The sequence below is a fragment of the Lutra lutra genome, chromosome 15 (assembly GCF_902655055.1).
Source record: "Lutra lutra chromosome 15, mLutLut1.2, whole genome shotgun sequence".
Lineage (NCBI taxonomy): Eukaryota > Metazoa > Chordata > Mammalia > Carnivora > Mustelidae > Lutra > Lutra lutra.
In genome coordinates this window covers 51,209,686-51,232,394 of record NC_062292.1, presented here as the reverse complement: position 1 = coordinate 51,232,394, position 22,709 = coordinate 51,209,686, and the positions used below count along the sequence as shown (strand labels likewise).

At 33.0% G+C, this 22,709-nt stretch overlaps 1 protein-coding gene and 1 pseudogene across 4 annotated transcripts in view; one reads left to right on the top strand and one right to left on the bottom strand.

The window, feature by feature from the left end:
• Positions 1-22,709, bottom strand: part of BRINP3 (BMP/retinoic acid inducible neural specific 3) — a 401,827-nt gene that overhangs the window by 125,268 nt on the left and 253,850 nt on the right. For all 4 annotated transcript variants that reach the window (XM_047705594.1, XM_047705595.1, XM_047705592.1 and 1 more), the window contains 2 exons: positions 7,913-8,018; positions 1,653-1,889 (listed from right to left, as the gene is read on the bottom strand). In XM_047705594.1, coding sequence (XP_047561550.1) covers positions 1,653-1,889; positions 7,913-8,018 — 343 coding nt within the window. The remainder of the gene's footprint in view (positions 1-1,652; positions 1,890-7,912; positions 8,019-22,709) is intronic.
• Positions 3,986-4,799, top strand: LOC125086231 (small nuclear ribonucleoprotein-associated protein B-like; annotated as a pseudogene).

The following is a 22,709-nucleotide window of genomic DNA, read 5'->3' as shown; positions in this document are numbered from 1 at the left end:
GTGTGTGTGTGTGTGTGTGTCAGTCAGTCATAAAAAAGAATGAAATCTTGTCATTTAGAGTGACAAGGATATGTCAACCAAAATATGTCAGTCATAGAAAGACAAATACCATAAGATTTCAATCATATGTGGAATTTAAGAAACAAAAGAGGAAAAGGAAGAAAGAGAGGCAAACCAAGAAATAGACTCTTAACTATAAAAAAACAAACTGATGGTTGCCAGAGGGGAAGTGGGTGGGGGAATAAATAGGTGAAGGGGATTAAGGAAGGGCTTTTTGTGATGAGCATGGGTTTTGTATGGAAGTGCTGAATGACTATATTGTGCACCTGAAACTAATATTACACTGTATGTTAACTAAGAGGAATTTAAATAAAGGCTTTAAAAATTAAAAAAATATATATATATACAAAAATTAGAAAAAGAATTTCTTTAGGTTTTCTAACAATTTCAAGGAGATAAGGATCTTTGATTCTAGATAGTTTTTCCTGTTTATATAAATAGAAACATTACTAAAATTGAAAAGCATTATTTATTATGTACTATTCTGATCAAAATATATACTGAGAAATCATAAATTCATTAATCCTTCCTATATTTATTTACCTACCTTTCTATTTTATAATTTGGTGGTTCTTCTCAACAAAAAGATGATGCTTTGTAACAATCAATTGCATTGCTTCTGACCTGGTATTAGCTACAGACTTGTCATATATAGTCTTTATTATGTTGAAATATGTCCCTTTCATGTCTAAATTGTTAAGGGCCTTTCTCAGGAATGGATGTTGAATTTTATCACTTTTTAAGTATGTTTTGTTGAATTAATCACCAAAAGAATTATAATCTCAAGCATATAAGTCTGATATCTTGGTGGTTAAAAACCTCTTTTGCCCATTTGAAAGTCAGTCCAACACTTTTGAGTAAATACTACTTAATTATACTCACCACACTCTAATGATTTTGATTATTCCTTAATCATGTATTATTATGTATACTTTTATTAATATTTTAAATTTTACATTGAGACATCCTTAAACTTTTATTAAAATTCAATGTTTTATGAAATGAAAGCTATTATAGGTTATGCAATCAGTAAGAAAAAACATTGAGAACACATACATGTACTCACAGAAATTCAGAAATAACAAAAACCAAAATTTGATAACAAAAACCAAATTTGAACATAAATCAAAATTGATTTAAATTTGATTTAAAAAATCAGTAGTTATGTGATCTTGCACATTCATGAGATTCATGTTAATGTAAAAAGGTATAGAACAAATGCTCTCTGCATTTTGCCTCACAAGTGAAACTCAGGGACCACTAGAAAAGACTAGAGAGATATCAAGAGAAATCAAATGACAAATTCTTAAGAGAAAGGCAAAGACTTTCTTTGCTAAATTACTCAGCTCAAGAGCAGGTGAGGTTCTAGTGACAAATAATACTTAATAATACACAAAGTACAACATATGCCTTCAGTAAAAATACTGAATCTCTGGTAATAGAAGTTATATAGATGTCTATTTGAAAGAAAAATAAAAAAATAAATGAAAGGCTTTCCAATTATGTAATCATACTTTCTTCCAAAGAGATAAAATATTTCAACATAGTATTATTTTGATAAAGTTTAAATGTTACGTTAAAACTTCTCTTACCTGATTCCTCAAAGTCACTGTTGTAGACTTTCCAGGTCTCAGTTATTCGAAGAAGATTCTCTTCCATGGCTTGAATGTCCATGGAGGGGCAGTTGCATTCTGGAAATTTGGGACCACAATGACACCAGCAATCATTGTCCTTGCAGATAAACTCTCCCTCAGAATTGCAAGCAATGTAGCTTAACGCTGCTTGTACAAAACGTTCTTGAAGGTAGTCTGGAAGGAGGACTTGTAGCCCTTAAAGAAAAAAAAAAAAAGAAAGAAAAAAAGCACACACTTTTTTAAAAAATGAAGAAAAAAAGCACAACACATTTAAAATATTCAAAAAAAGGTCAGCAATTTAATATATGTCATAGATTTAAAACTATCACTTGAAAATTATCCAAGCCAAAAAAAAGAGAAAAAAAAGAAATTATCTAAGCCTACACAATTGCAAATATTTGTAATTCTTTTCAACATATGATGACTCCATGTACTTTCAAGAATCCCAGAATTTATAGAGATGTTTAAACTCTCAGATTATCTGATTTTTAAAAATTCATTTAATTGTTCATCCATCCTTCCTTCCTTCTCTCTCTCTCTCTTTTTCATTTTTTTAAAGTTTTTCAGTTAGCACACAGTGTTATATTAGTTTCAGGTGTATAATACAGTGAATCAACAAATCCATACAACACCCAGTACTCATTAAGACAAGTGCAGTCTTTAATCCTCATCACCTATTTAACACCCTCCCAATAACCATCCGTTTGTTCTCTATAATTAACAGTCTATTTCTTGTTTATCTCTCTCTTTCTCTTTTTTTTCCCTTTGCTCATTTGTTTTGTTTTTTTAAATTCCACTTATGGTATTTGTCTTTCTCTTTCTGATTGGCTCTTTCACTGAATTGTTTAGAATATTTGGTGATTTTTACATAATGTAGGTAGAGCCTACGTTCCTAAGCCTTTAAAAAGAGACACGCATTTATTTCCCACTACTTGATTTCAAATAGTTTTCAGTATTTTCATTTAACTTTCAGACTATCAGCCCACATTTACATAGATACCATAATACCATAAGTTGTGACATTGGCAAAGAAGTTACAGAATGCTGATGGTAATGTTTACCTCATGTCATTAATAATACATAACTTATATGACTGTATCATTCAGGAGTGATCACTAAGACCAACTACAGGGAAGGACAGATTTCTTTTGTTTCACAGGTCATGTCCTTGCCATGTATTAAGACAGCCCTAGTGATAGAATTCATTATTTTTCTACATGGAAGTTTATTAAAGTTTATTTCTCTTAAGAAAAATTCAAAAATGAAGATAAGGCAATATAATTAATATTTAGTATCCCCTACTGGTTTCATATTTGTTATATTCAAGAATATATAGTTTCAATTCCAGCATTTCTTTATACATAGGAAAATGTAATTAAAAAGCTGAATATTTAAAGTAGTCAGTTAAAAAATTAAATATAGAAGGAAAAATTTGGCCAACACCTGATTGCTATTTATTACAAAACTGGATATTTACCATTATGTTTATTTCTATATCTATCTATATACCTAATTATCCCCAAAAGAAGAAAACGGACATTCTCTAAAACCACACCAAAAATAACAAAGGCTTTTTCGGGGGGAGAAGAAGTCTGGAGATAGACCACTCAAAACCTTGGAATTTTTTAACCAGACCAGAAAAATAGACAATACTGATACTTAAAGAGATAACTTCCATTGCCTTGGTAGATAAGTCAGAGTAACTGGAGGCTTTCCTAGGGTTTTTTTTTTTTTTTTTTTTTAATGTACAGGAAAAACAGAGTAAAAATACCAATAGGACTGTAACTAGCAGAAGTTCTGCTTGGTGCTGAGACTATGCTTAATGAAGCTGAGTTTTGAGCCTGATGTTCATGAAAAGAAGCATATGACAAAGGGCACTGGAAATTATAAATGATGATATAATGGAAATGCCACAAATAAAAATGTATAAATTGGAGTTAAGAAATAATCAATGGATTTAATAGCAAGTTAGAAAGAGCTGAAGAAATAATAAGCAAACTGGAATATGTCAGAAAAAAATATTGACTACAGAATATAAAGGAGAGCAAAAGAAGATAAAATACAGAAAACAGTTTAAAATATATATAGGTTATGACCAAAAGTTCTAAAAATACATTTAATAGAACCCCAGAATAAGAAGTAAGAAGGAAAAAATCAATATTTTGGGAATAAGTATATAAGAAATTTATATAATTGATGAGACATCAAGAAAATTGTAATTTGCATCACACAAATATGTTCTAGCAAGACAAAAAACAAAGTGAAAATGACTGGCTGACCTGTGCTTTTCAATGCTGCTTTGCACCTTCACGGCTTTCAACAAGCATATGAATTTGAAACTCTGTGACTGTAATGAGTTCAAACCGAAGAACTCAAAAGAAGCAGAAAGAAAAAAAAAATGGAGGCAGCGGTCTGTTGTTGCTACAGGGATAGGATCTGGTCTTGATGACAATAGAGGAACTTCCTCCAAAGATAATGGGATAATCCCAAAGATAATTTGACATTGTCTGAGTGACACTTACCAGCTGCCAGGAGCCCAAGGACTGGCAGAGGAATCCCAGCAGGTCTTTCAATGCCCCAGACCCCTGCAGAATTCTATGGGCCAGTCCCAGGGGGTGGTGGGCTATCACAACTGGTGATAGCCCTGCAAGGAAGAGGTACTGCTGCAGCCATTGCTATTGCTGCCACAGTTAGGATTTCAGGGACCCCAAACAAATAGCCAACTGACAGAGGAGATCCTCCACCATCTATGGGCTGAGGAGTCAACCAACTCCAGGCATGATGGGCTGCCAACTCCAGGCATGATGGGCCCAGCACCTGACATGAGGCCTCCCATGGATCCCCCAGTGAGGATTGCCACTGGATAAGGAACTCCAGTGCACATTCTCCCTTCAGGGTGGATGCATCCAGGAGGATGCAGGCCTTCTTTGACCTTTGGCCGCAGAGTTACGGAAGCAGCTCCACAAAAGCATGGGCCAGATTCCACAGGGCCACATTACCACAGACCTGTTTGTTTGTTATGCCCTTGTTCTTGGTTACTCACAGGATTGTCTGGTTTCCCTTTCAGGGTCCCCTCCCCCAGGAATGCTCCCACCAGGGCCCTAGACTCCTCTTGGCTCTCCTTAGCTCCCTGAGTGTTTCCTGTAAGGCTGTACATAGTCCTTTTACTTCCTTGTGGCCTGTGAAACTAGTTTATAATTAACTATTAAGAATATCAAAAAAAGAAGAAAAAAGAAAATTTGTTCCAATATATCAGTAGAGAAACAAAATAGGAAACAAAATAGTTTTATGGAACAATATCATTCTATTTTTATTATAAGCAAAAATAGTGACCTATCATTAACAATGACATTAAATCTTCTATTGGATAATAAACAAGTCCTCTGTCAATTTTGTTGAAATAAAACATTAGGAACAAACTGATCTGGAAAAGTATTTGTTACTCAATCATATGAATCATTCACATTTCAGTTTCTGGGAATTTTACCAAGAAGTTATTACCAAGACTCAATAAATGACTTTTCATTACTCCTTTACCCTTTCACTCAGAAGTATCTTGTTTGATATGTTAAATTCATAAGGGGTTGGAAACATTGGAACATGATTAATCTCAACACATGTTTTCTAATACTTCCTCAAGATTTACTTTTTTTCATATATATTACATATATTGTCATCAATAGTTTGGAATATAGATATGACTTTTTCAATTTTGAACTGTCTGTAATCTAGTTGGCAAAACAGATCTCAAAGTCAAACAAACAGGGAAATCAAGCTTACTCACTGCCAGAAAAACATTTCAGTTCATTTTTTTAAGAATTAACATACTATGTGCATCTCTTTGACATTTCCTTTCTGAATGTTAATTCTAATACAGTTAAATCAAGGAGTTTTGTTCTGAATTTGTTGCTTAATGCTTTCACCTTTAATATTTCTTATTGATGCTTTCTTTGCTCTGATAAAATTCTACTTTCGGACTCCAGTGTTTCCAATTGCCACATATAGTGACCTAAAATCCTTTATACCTTTCATGTATCACGGTAATATTGATCCAGAATCTAATGCTTTGCATTTTTTTTCCTAAGTGGAGAAGGACTGCTATTAACAGTAGGGTTGAAAATGTGAATCAACATAAATACTTAGACTATAAATATAGATGAAGTTTAAGAGAGAACACATGGGAAGTTGAGGAGTATGATATTGATTTCCTGAGATTATTTTGGAAAGGTCTTTGTACCAAAGGATACTAATAAATTTGTAATAGACAATTGAAATTATAAGCCAAAAAATAGAAAAGAAAACAAAAAAATAGATGTGCAGATAACTGCATTACTCACATAAATTGAAAAAAAATAGACACAATAATTATTCAAAAGAAAAGTGTTGCTTCACTTATTTCTGTGTTAATTTTTTTCAACATATAGAAGAGATTGAGCTTTGTTTTTATACTATAATATTCTGAAAACTAAGCACTGTGCTTCACAAATAGTAAAAATTTTAAAAATTCATGTTAATAAATTTTAATAAATCAATTAAATAAATGCCTTTTTGATATAAATAGTCTTTATCCTTTTTGATGAAACTTAATATTTTGAGGACAAGTTGATCTATACATTTAAAAAGGAGTAAGCAATAGAGAATTAGACTGCATTTGCTTAAATTAGAAAAATATTTCAAGAACTCTAAATCTAAGATTGATAAGGAGAAATTAGATGGCATTTAAACTTTAAATTTTTAAGCACTTCCTTTGTAATTTGTATACAATTCAAACTAGATGAGATTCACTTATTATTTATCATAAATTTAAATAACCCAAAGCTGTTACATTTTTCCAAATTGAAAAGTTGAGGTAAAATGTCAGAATTTCTGAACTCTTTTTTTTTCCTTTTTTTTTTTTTTTTTTTTTAAGATTTTATGGGGGACCTGGGTGGCTCAGTGGTTAAGCCTCTGCCTTCAGCTCAGGTCATGATCTCAGGGTCCTGGAATCTAGCCCCGCATCAGGTTCTCTGCTCAGCAGGGAGCCTGCTTCCTCCTATCTCTCTCTACCTTACTCTTTGCCTACTTGTGATCTCTCTCTGTCAAATAAATAAATAAAAATCTTTAAAAAAGATTTTTATTTATTTATTTGACAGAGAGAGATCACAAGTAGGCAGAGAGGCAGGTGGGGAGTGAGGAGCAGGCTCCCAACTGAGCAGAGAGCCTGATGCGGAGCTGGATCTCAGGACCCTGAGATCATAACCTGAGCCGAAGGCAGAGGCTTAATCCACTGAACCACCCAGGTGCCTACACTTTCTAGAACTTCTAAACTTTCTTATGTAAAACTGAATAATGTAAATGTAGCTTTAACTTATGGAATTAAAAAAGGTAGGCAAGAGAAAAGGTAGACTAGAGAAGAATAACTCAAAATTATCCCTTTGATCAGTCACCTTAACTTAGACAAGGTGTCATCAAAGACTTCTCTGAACTTCTTCAACTAGTACATCTTTAAACATGTGTATTCATAACCTTCTGTACTTGTAATGAATAAGTACACACACCAATAACCTATTTGTGGGCAATATACATCTGTACATCTGTTACAAGTTATTTAAAAATCCTCTATTGAACTATCTAACAAAATATAGGAATAGAAAAAAAGTAATTTATCATTATTATCACATAATCCATCTTTGTAATGGAAATATAAATACTTTGTTAATATATTCTCAAATTTTTCTATCTATCAGAAGATAAGCACAGTTCTAGCTATCATATTAGGTTATATTTAAAATGTCAACAGTTCATGCTACAGTGTGCGTAAGTATAGTTATTTTTACTAGAATCTAAGGAAAAAGTCAAAACCCAGACAGACCTATGAAAAACTGCTCCATACTGAGACAATGATTACTCTATGGAAGTAAAAATATTATCAGGATACATTTTCAAATAAATTACCTATTTGAAGAAGTAAAGTGAGTTTTGACATTTCCTAGAATGTTAGTATCACTTAAAAATTAGGAAATTAGCCTTTTATGAGAATTTTAACAGCCTAGTACTGCATATACAGCTTGTTTAAAACAACAACAAAAAGATGAAGAAGAAGAAGAAGGAGAAGAAGAAGAAGAAGAAGAAGAAGAAGAAGAAGAAGAAGAAGAAGAAGAAGAAGAAGAAGAAAGAGATCACAACTTGATAATTGTTATCCAGACTGATAGAGAATTAATGAAATTTTAGCCACATACCTTGCAACTGAATCTTATTCTCAGGACTCTGAACCAGAACAGAACTGACAGAATCTAGGTTGTCATAGTTACTGCAGCCAAGAGGACCAGTCCGTGTTTCTGTTACCTGACAAACAAAACATCCACTTTATTATATAAATCAGAGTTTACCATGTTCTTTTGGCTCAATGTAGTTGTCACCCACTGATATTACACGTCTGACGGTAAACATCACTGCAAGGCCTAGGATCTGAATCATACCAACAATACACACACTGAAGCCCAGAGAAGACAAATAATTCCCTTTGTCTTCAATTCCATTTTCTTCCCTTTGGCCAGGCATAAATCTTCTGGGAAAGTAACAGAAGCCCTCTTTGGTCAACAACATCACTCACCTAAGGTCATTGATTTTACCCAAGATATGACAAGGGCATGTTCCTTTAGATAGAGAGCAAGTTTTGACTCATATGAGAATTGTTTTTTGTTTGTTCATTTCTCCTCAATAAATCAGACCTATCTGTCAGGTTACTGTCTAAAAATGGATTCTATTATTTTATTCTACTTAAAAATCTATAATTTTCCTGTCTTATATGGTACCATCAAAGTCCAGACTCTCCTGCTTGGCTTCTGTCCCATTTCTCCCACAACAGGCGTACATCACTGTCCAACTGGACATTCTTAATTCTATGCCTTGGCTTATACAACATCCTCCATCCTTATCCCTCATTTCTCCTCTTTGACTAATTGATTTTATCTCTCCTCAGGATGAAGCACATTTTCAAACATCCACAGAAAGTACTCTTTAATGACTCCCACTTGTATTTTTTTCCCATTTTTATGAAGTTGTAGTTTGTTGTGCTCAGTCTTAGCAGCTAAGTATGGAATCACATATTGCAGATTGATATTTCCAATGGGTGTCTTGGGATGTATAGCATCAGAAGATGGCGGGGGGGGGGGGGTTGGTCAATTATGGGAAACTGGAAGTTTGTTCTCAGTATGACTTAAAAAAACATATTTTAAAGTGGGTGAATATTGTAGTGATCCTTGCATTTTAAAAAGATACTCTCCACTCAACAACCAGAATGGTTTGCAAAAAATAATTCAGATAATTTCAGCATTCACAACTCCACGAGGGTCTTCCATCTTGCTGAACGTAAAAGTCAGAGCCCTTCTAGAACTAAAATAATGCCACATTATCAAGTTATCCCTGTTACTTCCCTGAACTCATGCCTCTCCTCTTTTCCTTGTTTGTTTTGCCCCAACCACACAGGCTCTTGGCTGTTCCTTGAACATGTTTGTTATCTTTCTGACTCAGAATTTCTGGTGCACTCTCCCTGTATCTGGAATGCTCTTCCTCAAAATATTTTTAAGCTCACTGTTTCTCACACTTTTCAAGTCTTTGTTCAAATGTCACTCTCTTAGGACTCCCTGGACTAACCTATTTTAAATGAACACACTTCCCCACACTTTATTTATTTATTTATTTATCTTTCAACCATTATTTCTGTTCCTCCTTATCTTGTTCTACGGTTTCCAACGTAGTAGTTATCAGCTTCTAACATGCTGTATAATTTACTCATTTATCACGATTACCTGACACTTCTCATTGGAATGCAAGCTCCTCGAGCACAGGAAATACTGCCTACTTTGTTCACTATAGTATTCACCTCACATATTAGGTTCTTGTATAAGCCCATGGGCATTGATTAAGAGAAAGAGAAGGTGAGAGATTAAGGGGAAAATCATAACAAGGAATACATTAAGGAAGACATTAAGGCCATTATCTAGATGATAAAGGCCTGTATGAAGCAGTGGCAATAAGATTTATCTGCAGAAGATGGACTATGAAAAACAGATCTGGTGAGATTATGAAACACAGAAAATATACACAATGGAGAGAGGGAAAGGCAATTGAGGTTTCCAGCATAAGTGATAACAGTAAGTAAGATATGTTGCTACTAGGCTCCACTGTGGAGAGCACGTAAGAGAACTTGGTTTTGAGCATTCTGACTCCCAAAGGAATAACATTCTCCATTGGAAACATCCAATACAAGGAGTCACCATGCAGATCTATTTCTTAGAAGTTATGTCAAAGATGGGATTACTCACTTGGATGTCAAAAACTTATAGGTAATAATCAAAGACAAAAAGACAGATATGTCAGCTGAGATGCAGTAAGTGAATATATAATTTGTATTATGACAACTCTGTCATAGTTTGTTAATACCAAGATCTTCAGAATAATGAATATTGACTATGAGGACATAGAAAGAGTTGGAAATGCAGTTGATCATGAGCAAAGAAATACTTTTTCTCTAACACTACACTTATGTTGTATACTCCCCACGACTGTTCTCTCATGGTGATACTGACCATCCCTTATTTTGTTCAGGGAAATCATTTCTTATGTTGCTATATATATATCTAGATATAGATATAGATATATATATAATTTATGTTTAAATATCATTTGTGTATTATATGTATATAATATACATGTATGTGTGTATGTATAAATGATATTTAAATATAAATGATTATTAACAAAGGGATAAAAAGAAGATTAAAGTCATTGAAGGAAAGACTTAGGGTTTAAGGTAATTCAAATCTTCATGTTGTCCTATCATGTAGTTTAACTATTGTCCACCAAAACACACACATACACACACACACCACAATAATATAAACAAACTCCAGTATTTGTAATTGTAAGGAAAATTTTAAAATAAAATTGACTTTAGGTACACACTTATTGACGTAAGATTTTGGAAATTGGAAGGTAATCTTCTAACACTTAACTTTTGAAAGAGGATAAATGTTAGTAGTCCATCTCAGTACAGACCTTCAGTTACATTGTTGCTGTGTCGCTGAGAATCAATGCAGGAGATTTAAATGATGGTCTTACATATTTAGAGGCTTGACTATACCTATATATCTATATTGCTTTAATCTGGCACCTTTCATAATACATAATAAAAAATCTAGCATGTCCTATGTATAATTTTATTTTATTCTTTATCATTCACAACTGAATTCATTGATAATTGTCTAATTTAATATTAAAATTCACAAACTCTAGCACTGTCAATAATGCAAACCCCTTATTTTCAACTGTTTTATATTTAAGGCCCCTACATGTCTTACAAGGGTCAACACTAATAAATAAGTCCCCACTAATTTTGTATTTTTTAATAATAATGAAAAATGAAGATGAAAAGAAAATAATAAAAGCCAATTCATTGTACAAACATTTCAAGAGACATGTTGACTCTACCAAAAATGAATTTCATAGTTGTGCCACAAACTGGTTGAACTTTTGTTCATTAGCTGATAGATGAACATCTAATATAGGTGTCTTCCTATATAACGTAAGAAATGAAGAGTGAGTCAATAGATAAGCATAAAAATGAATAAGACTAACAACTATCCAGCACTGACAGCATTCAGTGTTTTGAGAATTGATGTATCAAATGAGAAAACGTTTTTACTTATTTATTTTATTCATCTATTGAAAGGAGATTGTTGAAAGGAAAGGAATGTAGTCTTTAGGATCCCAAAATGATGCCCTTTCTGAGGTGTTGTTGTGGTTTGTGGTTCGGTCTGAGCACCATGAGGAAAGTTGCGTGTGCTTAAACGGCTGGGAAGTTTAAGAGGGGGACCAGTGTGGCGTCTGCAAACATGGAAGATAGGTCTTAACCAAAATGGCCAAAATTAACAAGACAAGAAACAGCAAGTGTTAGAAAGGATGTGGAGAAAGGGGAAACCTTTTATACTGTTGATGGGAAGGCAAGTTGACGTAGCCACTTTGGAAAACAGTGTGGAAATTCCATAAGAAATTTAAAATAGAGCTACCCTATGACCCAGCAACTGCACTACTGGATATATACCCCAAAGATACAGATGTAGTGAAAAGAAGGCCATATGTACCCTAATGTTCATAGCAGCAATGGCCACAATCACCAAACTGTGGAAAGAGCCAAGATGCCCTCAACAACAGATGAATGGATAAAGAAGATATGGTTCATATATACAAAGGAGTATTATGTCTACATCAGAAAGGATGAATACCCAACTTTAGTATCAACATGGATGGGACTGGAGGAGATTTGCTAAGTGAAATAAGTCAAGCAGAGAGAGTCAAATATCATACAGCTTCACTTACTTGTGGAGCATAAAGAATAACATGGAGTACATCAGGAGAAGGAAAGGAAAAGTGAATTGGGGGAAATTGGAGGGGGAGGTGAACCACGAGAGACTATGGACTCTGAGAAACAAATTGAGGGTCTTGAAGGGAAGTTATGTGAGCCTGGTGGTGGTTATTAAGGAGGGCACGTATTGCATGGAGCCCTGGGTGTGGTGCATAAACAATGAATCTTGGAACACTGAAAAAATAAAACTAAATTTAAAAAAAGAGTAAAATCAAAACTTCAATATCCTTTAAGAACAAATTTGTCTTCAAAATATAACTATATATATATAAAATGTTATATATAACATATGTTATATATAACATATAATGTTATATATAACATATGTTATATATAACATATAATGTTATATATATAACACAAAACATAAATGTTTTATGTTAACATTTTAACATAAAAATGTTAAAAATACATTTTTAACAATGTATTTGAAACAATTCATATAACTCAATTATAAAAGGAATATATATATATATATTTGAATGTATTTCTTTTATAATTGAGTTATGTGAATTGTTTCAAATACATTGTTAAAAATCAGAGAGGAAGGGCTTTTGGATGGCTCAGTCAGTTAAGTGTCTGCCTTCAGCTCAGGTCATGATCCCAGAGTCCTGAGATTGAGCCCCAAGTAGAGCTCCTTGGAGCCTGTTTTTCCCTCTCCTCCTGGCTCATGCTCTCTCTTGCTCTCTCTGTTGCTCTTTCTGTCTCTCTTTCAAACAAATAAAATCTTAAAAAAATAATTAGAAAGAATGCAAAAGATCCTTTCAACTTTTCTCATGTTGTTTCTATATTGTTTCATTAAACTACCGCCTAATATTTTCACAGTTGGAGAATTTTGCAGAGTGTAAAAGAAAAATGCATAGCCTTCTTAATTCAAAAAGATACTGGCAAGTAATTATATTAACAAATAGGATAGGTTCAAGTTTATTTAGATTTAAATAAAATGGTATAAAGAATTCACTTGGAAATAAACAATCTTTATGATTTTCTATCAAATTTCCCTACAGTCTTACATATTCTAAGGATGACATAATGCCACAACAATGCACTGGAGCTATGAAAATAATTCAGCGAGAACTAGTTGAAGAAAAACTATCTGAAGAAAAAACAATTTTTTTAAAATATTAAGGCAGTGAAGAAAGTGGGATGAAAGAAGAACAAACAAACAGAAAAACATTTGGGAAACACATACCTAAATGAAAATAATACTTTTGAAGGATCCATAGTCTTCACACTCAGGTATTATATAATTAAAATATTTGAATTGGAAATCATAGTAATGTTACATAATTTGAAGAAAGTAGACTGAAGTAAACATGTTAGGTCACTATCTTAGCTCCACCACGTACTAAAGAGGAACCTACTTAAGTTTCAAGGTTCTGCTGGATGGAATGGTTAAAATTTTCTTGCAGCCTAGTGTGGTTGGGAAATAAAAATGAGATAAGCCATGAAAAGTGCTTACCACGGGTCTGACCCACAGTAATTATTTGAAGGTAAATGCAAGGTATGTATAAATGTTTACTATTAAAAAGCAAAGGCCTAATAACATCTCAGCTTGTGTAAACTTATTGGAATTATTCATACCCTACCTTTCAATCAAGGTTGTAAGATCATAATACTTTTTCTGCTATAAGCGCTGAATGTGAACACTTTTCTTTGTAGATAGAGAAAAGGAGACTGAATTTTAAGCCATCCTAAATCAAACTTACCTGTGAACGAAACTAGGTAGAATTTTTAAAAGATTTTTAAAATTAATTAATTAGGTAATTAATTAAATTCCTTTTTGAGAGTAAGAACAAGAGAGCAAGCATGCCTGCATGAGCGGGCAGAGGGAGAGGGAGAATGAGAAGCAGGCTTGCCTTTGAGCAGCTAACCTGATGTGGGCTTGATCCCTGAACCCTGGGATCATGACTTGAGCCAAGGCAGACAGACAACCAATTGAGCCACCCAGGCCCCCAAGACTACATAAATGTTTTGTACAAGATCACATCAATATGCAATTAGAGCACAATATAGTATGAATAACCCATGACAAGACCAAGCTAGAAATATTGATAAAGGAAAAAATGGGGAGTTCAATTATACAAAAATGACAAGAAAAACAGCAACTAGAGTGAAAATAAGGAAAGTTTTCTCATCTACAGTACAGAAAACAATCAAGCAGTCTCTCAAAACAAGCATGATTATATGAGAAAATTTTTATCCATGTTGAGTAAAAAAAGGAAAAGAAAATGTATATATAGTTTGTAAAATTATACATACACATCCATCCTATATAACTCTGTGATCCCGATACTAGTCTAGGCATTTTTCAAAATGAAACAGAGTATTAGTTTACCATTTTGACTAAACCGATTATTGTTTATCAAAAATTCAATAAAATACATGATCATATGAATAGTGTATCTGTTATTGCAAATTTATGAACGCACATCTTTTAAAAAAGCCTATAATATACCTAGAAACTTTATCTGAAATCAATTAACTGGACTTATTTTCTTACCTCTTAAACCACACAAAAAAGACAAGAATGTGTTTATTCTCCATTACAATGACTTGTCATCTATGAATTATTTATTGATCATGCAATAAGAAAAAAATATGGAATATCAGTATTCTTGTTTGTCCTAATGTGTCATTTTTAATGACAAAATAAATAAATGTTTATGTTGGAAATTCAAGCAATGAAATGAAAACTGCTTTTCTCTGCTGTTATCACATATTTACCCACTTCTGTTTACCAGACATGAAACGAGGAGCAACGGCTGTTCAAGATGATCTTTTATTCATAGGCCAAATTTTCATGTACTTTACATTTTTATATTTCTTTCTTTCTAAAAAAAAAATTCGTTTGCTTCAAAGTTATATTAGAGTATATTGAACTAGTTTATGAATAATCTTTTATCACCATTGATTATGCATATGAAACAATAGAATATTGATAAGTACAGTGTAGTTCACTTACAAAGTTATGTCTAGGGTTATTTAAAAATCCAATCCAATCCATTTTTTAATGATCTTAAAAGGTTATATTTGTTTTCTTTCAGGGCCACAGTTATGACTATTCTATAATCTAAAAGGTAAACACATGATAACTCAATCTTCCACAGGAACCAACTTAAGCATCCTTATTTCATCTTTATTTTGTTGAGTACCCATAATTCAAAAAACACACTTATTTCACACTTCTTTATAAAAAGCAATTAGTCTTTTCCTCATAAACTCGTGTATGAATAGCAATAAAATAACTCTATTTGTCAAGGGTAGAAAATTATTTGAGGGAGTAAATATACTAAGTATTAGGAGATTAACCTTCTCATGATATTTTAACATCATAATCCCTTGTCTTACCACAAAGTTTTCTTTATGTTTTATTATGGCATTTATAAAATTACACTCCTCTGTTTACATTATTTACTTATTTAACTATAAATTCCTTATTCATAATTACACACAGTACTTGACACATGATAGGAATTCAATAACTGTGAGCTAAGTTGGTGGGTAATTATCTTATTTTTTGTTAGGAATAACAAAAGAATATGTAAATTGATTTATTAAATCTTTCTGAGATCCTCTTGAAGAAAATGCTGCAGGGCCAGCGTATATAAAGTTTTAGAGCTATGGGGAGTCTTAGAAATCATCCAGCTTGAGCATCTCATTACACAAAGGAGGTATCTGGATCCCAGGGAAGTTATAGAGCTAGCTCGGTATCATGTAAGTAAAATTAGAGCTGGAACTGTGTCTGAAACCTCCTGACTCCTCAATCAAATACCCATTCTGAATGTCATACTGGCTTTCCAAGCTCTGTATGTAAGCTTTATTTAAGCTCTGCTTGCCTTGATTATCTAATTCCTTCTCTATCTCCCTTTCTCTCCCTCTCTCTAGCAATAGAGTTATAATAAATATCAATTTAACTGGTCTGGATTGATGTATAGGCCAGTTAGAATGGTATAGTGTCTTGGGTCATTCTCATGACCAATAAATACTGCCAGGAAGGTGCTGGTTAATATAACTTTGATCAAAGGCCAAATGAATTACTTTTTATTCTAAATATTAATGTATTAATGACTTGAAATATAACTTCCCACATATTCTTATATTACTTTACATTAGACATTTAAATAGTAAAATACAAGTGTTGATTAATTTTTATGATGTCCTAATATAGGATCTTTTACAGTTGTATATGGTTAAAGCTATCAAAGTAACAAAAACCTTTAGAAAATGCTAATACTAAATGTGTTCATATATATATATACACACACACATTATATATATATATATTTATATATATATATATTTATTTATATATATATATATATTTATATTTATATATATATAATGTGTGTGTATATATATATTTATATATATTCATTATATATATTATATATATATAATGTGTGTGTATATATATATTTATATATATATTCATTATATATATTATATATATATAATGTGTGTGTATATATAAATGTGTGTATATATATAAAAATTTATGTATGATATAATATATATTTTATAACCAATAATATATGGTAATTATATCATGACAGGATACTAAAACATAAAATTTTATATATGTAACTATGTAAGTTTTAGGTATTATATACATTATAATTAAATATATGTAATTCTATCATGATATTCATCATTTATGATATATAATTATATGACATTATATAATACTTGATTATAAATTATACATAATAATTAACAATTACATACATGTATCATTTCTGTTTTTTTCAAATATGAATACTGAGTTTAAAGATAATTTTACCATTAATTTTTTTTTCCTACTGGTCATTAATTCTCATTTCACCATTTTACTGAGCACTTAACATCAAACTGCAATTTAATGTAGTCTGAGTTCTCTATCATGTTGCAATATTTCTGGGGCTTAGTATTTAGTTAGGAAAGAATTTTCAAATGTATTATTAATTACAAAAAGCATATGAAATGTCCATATTAGAATAAAGATATTCTAGAAGCAAGGACTTCCTTTATTTTTAAAATTGCTTTATTACTTTTAGTAAGTTTTGTGGAAAAAGTATAAATTCATATACAAAATGCTCTGTCAAGTGAAAAATATGTGGGTATATCAATACTAAATTTAATTGCTTCTTCACACAATAATACACATTACACTTAGTCCATTACACACAATTAATATCATGATTTAAAATATATTTGGCATTGTCAATGTTTCTTGAACCTGCTCTAACCATTTAATAGAAGTTTAAAATAGTACATGATATATAATCAATGCCTAGATGACTCATATATTTACATGAAAAGCACAAACACGAATCAAATACAGATTCAGTATAAAGGAGCAAACACCATTGTTGAATTATTTATCAATGCAAATGACTTTCTGCTGAAAACTATTTTTCCTAATTCTATTCCCCATAACTTCAATAAATAACATACTTCTAAATATTAGAATCATCCATTTATAGGATTGCATTTTTAAAAGCCATCTAGAGTTTATTCTCCAGGAGAAGAAGCAATACTTGAAACATGAGGATAAAATGTATGATTATAAACAGTATTAAGTTAGGTATATTCATAAAGCATGTACAAAATAAACAATAGAACTATGAATTTGTAAAATGAAAGGGATGAGACAGAATGTAGATCAAAACATAGCATGTGAAATAAACTATTAAGGTGTGAAGACAGTAATATAAAAGACGGGGCACACATTTTATTCAGGGACAAAACAGAGTCTGGGGTGTGTTCTAAGCCTCTGTCATGGACGTGGCCTGTTCTTGTGAAGGCGGCCCATAGAATAGAGTGATGGCTTTGACTCCCACCTGTGCCTCCATGGTGGGACTGCAGTCTGAAAGTACCCCCAGCCTTTGTGTTTGCACAACTCGGTGGGGGCGGAGTGTGTCCATTTATGTGGGTTTTTGAGATTTTCCAAAGCTCTGTGATTCAGCAGAGATGAAATGTGAACTATAGGCCTAATGTTACCAGATCACCTCTAAGTCACACGTGAGGACTTACATGGGTTGAATGTTTGCTGTTCCGAATAGCGTTCTGTATCCTTTAAGATTGATCTCTGTACATATAACATACCATTTTGACACCAGATCTTCAAAAAAAAAAAAAAAAAAGAAATTGCTCTTGGAGAGCAGCTGCCTCTGTACAGTTTTCACTTACACTTGCCCCCATGAGTCTAGGCAGGACTATAATGACTGACTGATTTTTTTCATACCCCATAAATTACCCTCCATCAAAAGCATACATAAGTGCCCACGGTTAAACCTGTTGAGAGAGACTGTGTATGTCCTTTGAGCACATTAAAATATAAAATTAAGCCTGAGGCTAGAAAAAAGGAATTTTCTCAAGTTCTTAATGTGTCTATTCAGTTTGATATGGCGTAAGGTAAACTGGATACAATTTAGTCACAACAAGGTTGCCAAATAGCATCAGGACTCCTTTGTGCTCAAACCATGGTTACCATGGAATCTGAATACATAGCACTTGATTGGTCTTGAAGGTGCCAAATCTTTAAGCTCACTCCTACAGAGGCTGTTTTGATTTTTTTTCTTAAATGACGCACAGCAATTGGAAGAAACTATATATCAAAAAAGGTTTCCATTAGGTTCCTAACTACATATATATGCACTTAGAAAATGGACACTTTCCTAAAAGCTACATTTGTGGTAACTCTAACTGATCATGTTACATAAATGGTAACCTTGTACTTTATTACGTGAAGTCTGAGGGAATATTGTTATTAGACTAGAGTTGGTATAGAGTTTTCTGATGTAGTCAATATTTAAAAAAAAAAAAAAAAAAAAAAAAAAAAGCCTGAAGTGAAGTTTCACTGCTCCAGGGCAGTTACAAACAACAAACAGATTGCGACCTGGTTCAGGGCCGTGGCATGTTGTCTGCTTTCTGGCGAGAGCCATTAGACAGGCAATGCAGGTGTTACTACCCCCTTGGACTTAACACCTCTCCCCCCTAGACCAGAGAAATTACATCCAAGGGAATTCAGGAGCCAGAGGGCCATGGGTTCTTTTCTGTTGATATATATATATATATATATATATATATATATATATATATATATTCATTCCAAGTTGACATTCATGTGTTATATCTATTTTAGAGACAAAAACAAATGGAAGTGAAATATTTTAAAAAGATTTTATAGTCTTTGTTTATTTTATGAATTGCAATCTCATTGCCTTTTAGTTACTGAACCTACTTCAAATGACTACCAATTTTGAAACACAATGGTCAAAAAAAAATAAAAAAAAGAAAAAGAAAAAGAAAAAAGAAAACAACTATTTCTAAACCCAAGTTCAGAATCCAATTTTTTTAGGGGGGAGCTATTGCAAATACATCATCATATAAAACTAAGAGTATTTTATAATCATTTTCAACCACAAGGTTGTTAGCTATCCTTTTTTAAATAAAAATACAAAATTAGGATTTTCGTGAAAGGCTAAATTTAATATGACAAAGAGCTGGAATGAGAATAGGGTCCTCAGCCTGTATTGTCTTCCCCCTGGAGACAATCAATCATCTCTAATTGCAGAAGTACATGCATGGGCAATTCTTTATGGTTTTTCTTATTTCTTTTCCAAATCCTTTCTGTATCTCAAGATCCAAACACTCCAAAATATACCTCTACGTGTTTCTTTTTTGATGGAATAAGAAAAGAAGCAGTTAGATTGAACATACCAAAGATGTTATCTACTCTAACCTACAAATGAGCAAATGCGACCAAGTTTACAAACAAGATCTGTTGTCAGGATGAGTGATCAAAGAATTATACTATACAGAGCCTTCCACTTCATTAATTTCCACTTTATAATTTATTTTATCAGTATATTTCTAAATCTACCCATTCCGCCCATTTGCTACTCATCTGGAATCTCAGTCAAGCAGTTAATTGAGAACTGATGCTCCAGATGATATAAAAATTTATCAATTGAATTATCTCTTTTGCTTCCCTTTGACAAAGTAACTAAAAAATGTGCAGATGCAAATGTCAAGTACTGAAATAAAAGAACCTAACACCACACTGGAGAATGATGGCAGCAGAATCAAAGGTACTGCCAATCCATCAGGGCTAGCAGTCCACACAAAGCACAGTCTGGGACAATCTGTCACTGTCAAAATGCCAACCACCAAATGCTCTGCCATATTGGGATAGTGAAGCAAGACACTTTGTTAGATGTAGACTTCTTTTGTGTTTAAATATAATCAAACTATTTCATTATTTTTATTTTTTACATTCTCTTTCAATTCAGGAGTCAGTAGAGTATACCGTATCATTTCCCACAGCTCCTGCTGTTTTAAAAACTACCTTCCCCAAAATTTTTGTATTACTCCTCTAAAGTTCCATATTTAATACAACTATCCTGAACTACTTATTAAAACATTTCTTACTGCTTATGATTAAAAATATAAAACTGTTTATTATAGCCTTTTGAAGTTTCAGCAATGTTGAATATTTCTGAATTCTTTAAGCATATCAAAAGCTCTGACTTCAGTTATCTTTTTTATAATAGGACATCTAATGCCTGTGCACAGACTAGCTTAACTTTCATACTGAAACTGTCATATTCTTCCATTTGTCACCCAATTAAACAAGCGCCCGAGAGCACTGATAAGCACACCACACTAAAACTCAACAGATTCAGGAGTAATTAGAAAGACAGAAGTGGATTGTTTGTTTCAACTGGCCATTTCAGAAACAGGTCTGCTGTCATTTCTTTCTTCCTTTCTTTCTTTTCCCAAAAAAATAATAGGCTTTGCTCACATAGAAAAAGTTTGGATTGGGATGCCTGGGTGGCTCAGTTGGTTGGGCAGCTGCCTTCGGCTCAGGTCATGATCCCAGCGTCCTGGGATCGAGTCCCACATCGGGCTCCTTGCTTGGCGGGGAGCCTGCTTCTCCCTCTGCCTGCCATTCTGTCTGCCTGTGCTCGCTCGCTCTCCTCTCTCTCTCTGACAAATAAATAAAATCTTTAAAAAAAAAAAAAAAAGAAAAAGTTTGGATAAACCCAAATTCTTTTTTTTTTTTAAGGATTTTATTTATTTATTTGACAGACAGAGATTACAAGTAGGCAGAGAGGCAGGCAGAGAGAGAGGAGGAAGCAGGCTCCCTGCTGAGCAGAGAGCCCGATGTGGGGCTCGATCCCAGGACTCTGAGATCATGACCTGAGCCGAAGGCAGCGGCTTAACCCACTGAGCCACCCAGGTGCCCCTAAACCCAAATTCTTTAGCAACTGATTATCACTAAAAGTCAGCCCTAAGATGACTTCAAACAAACAAAAATTATATGAGAAAGAGGAATCTTATAATCCACATGAATTACATCCATATTATTAAAATTCTAAGAGGGAAGGGGAGAAAATACAATAAAGTGGACAAATCGCTCAGCAATACTGCAATCACACTCTACAGTGCTGTCCTCCCCTACCTTTTTTTTTGTTTGTTTGTTTGTTTAAGGTTGAAACACAGCCTGGGGATTATAATTAATATAATTATTTATCACAACAAGTGAATGGCAACATAACAAAAATGGCAACATAAAAAAAAGCTTAAACATTTTTAAAGTATATGTTTGTGTATTTCCCGGGATAGAAATAAAAAAAATAAAAATCCAATGTGAACTCTCACTGCAATTCTTGTTTTTCTCTTTTATTACCTTTCCCCCAAAATCTTAATCCCCATTATATTATTTCTTCCTATTTATTAGTTTCAGAGATCAGAATTCCAAAGGGACTTTTGCATGTCCATGGTACCTCTGGGAGTTCATGGAGCTTTATTGGCAGTAAGCATTTCCCAGATGCAGTCTGAAGACCACACGTACCCATGTTTATAAAACACCAACTCTATTAACTTTGAATCTCTGGAGGGGCTCTTTAGCCTTACAACCAGGAGATTCTTAGCCACAGTAAACATTGAACCTACCAAGCTAGTAAAGGAAAATTAAAAAAAAAAAAAAAAAAAAAAAAGATTCCTCAGTGGGTATACAATCTCAAATTATGTGTTTTCCTTTTTCCTTATAAAAGATTACAAAAGAAAATCCCTCTTCATTCATATTCATTTAACATTCGTAGGGAAAAAAAAAATTTTTAAAGATTTTATTTATTTGACACAGAGAGATCACAAGTAGACAGAGAGGCAGGTGGGGGGAGGGGGAAGCAGGCCCCCTGCTAAGCAGAGAGCCTGATGTGGGGCTTGATGTGAGGCTCGATCCCAGGACCCCGAGATCATAACTTGAGCCGAAGGCAGAAGCTTTAACCCATGAGCCACTCCGATGCCCCTGGTAGGGAAAAATTTTTAAAGGGATTCATTCTGAACAAACTAATTTTGACTCACTTTATATTTTATAAAAAGGTTTTGTTCTAATTATGTCCTATGGAAGATTTTTAAAAGTAAAAAATAAGCTACTCTGTACTTTAAAATAATTATAATTTCATCTTTTCTTGGTTCAGTTGATGTACATATTATCTTTATAATATATTGAGTATAAAGGTATTTGCCCGTGCATTACATGGGACCTGCTGAGAATGACTGAGCTGTTACTTCAGATATATTTTATTGAGGTGTCATTTCAGCTGTTTACATTGGGAGGG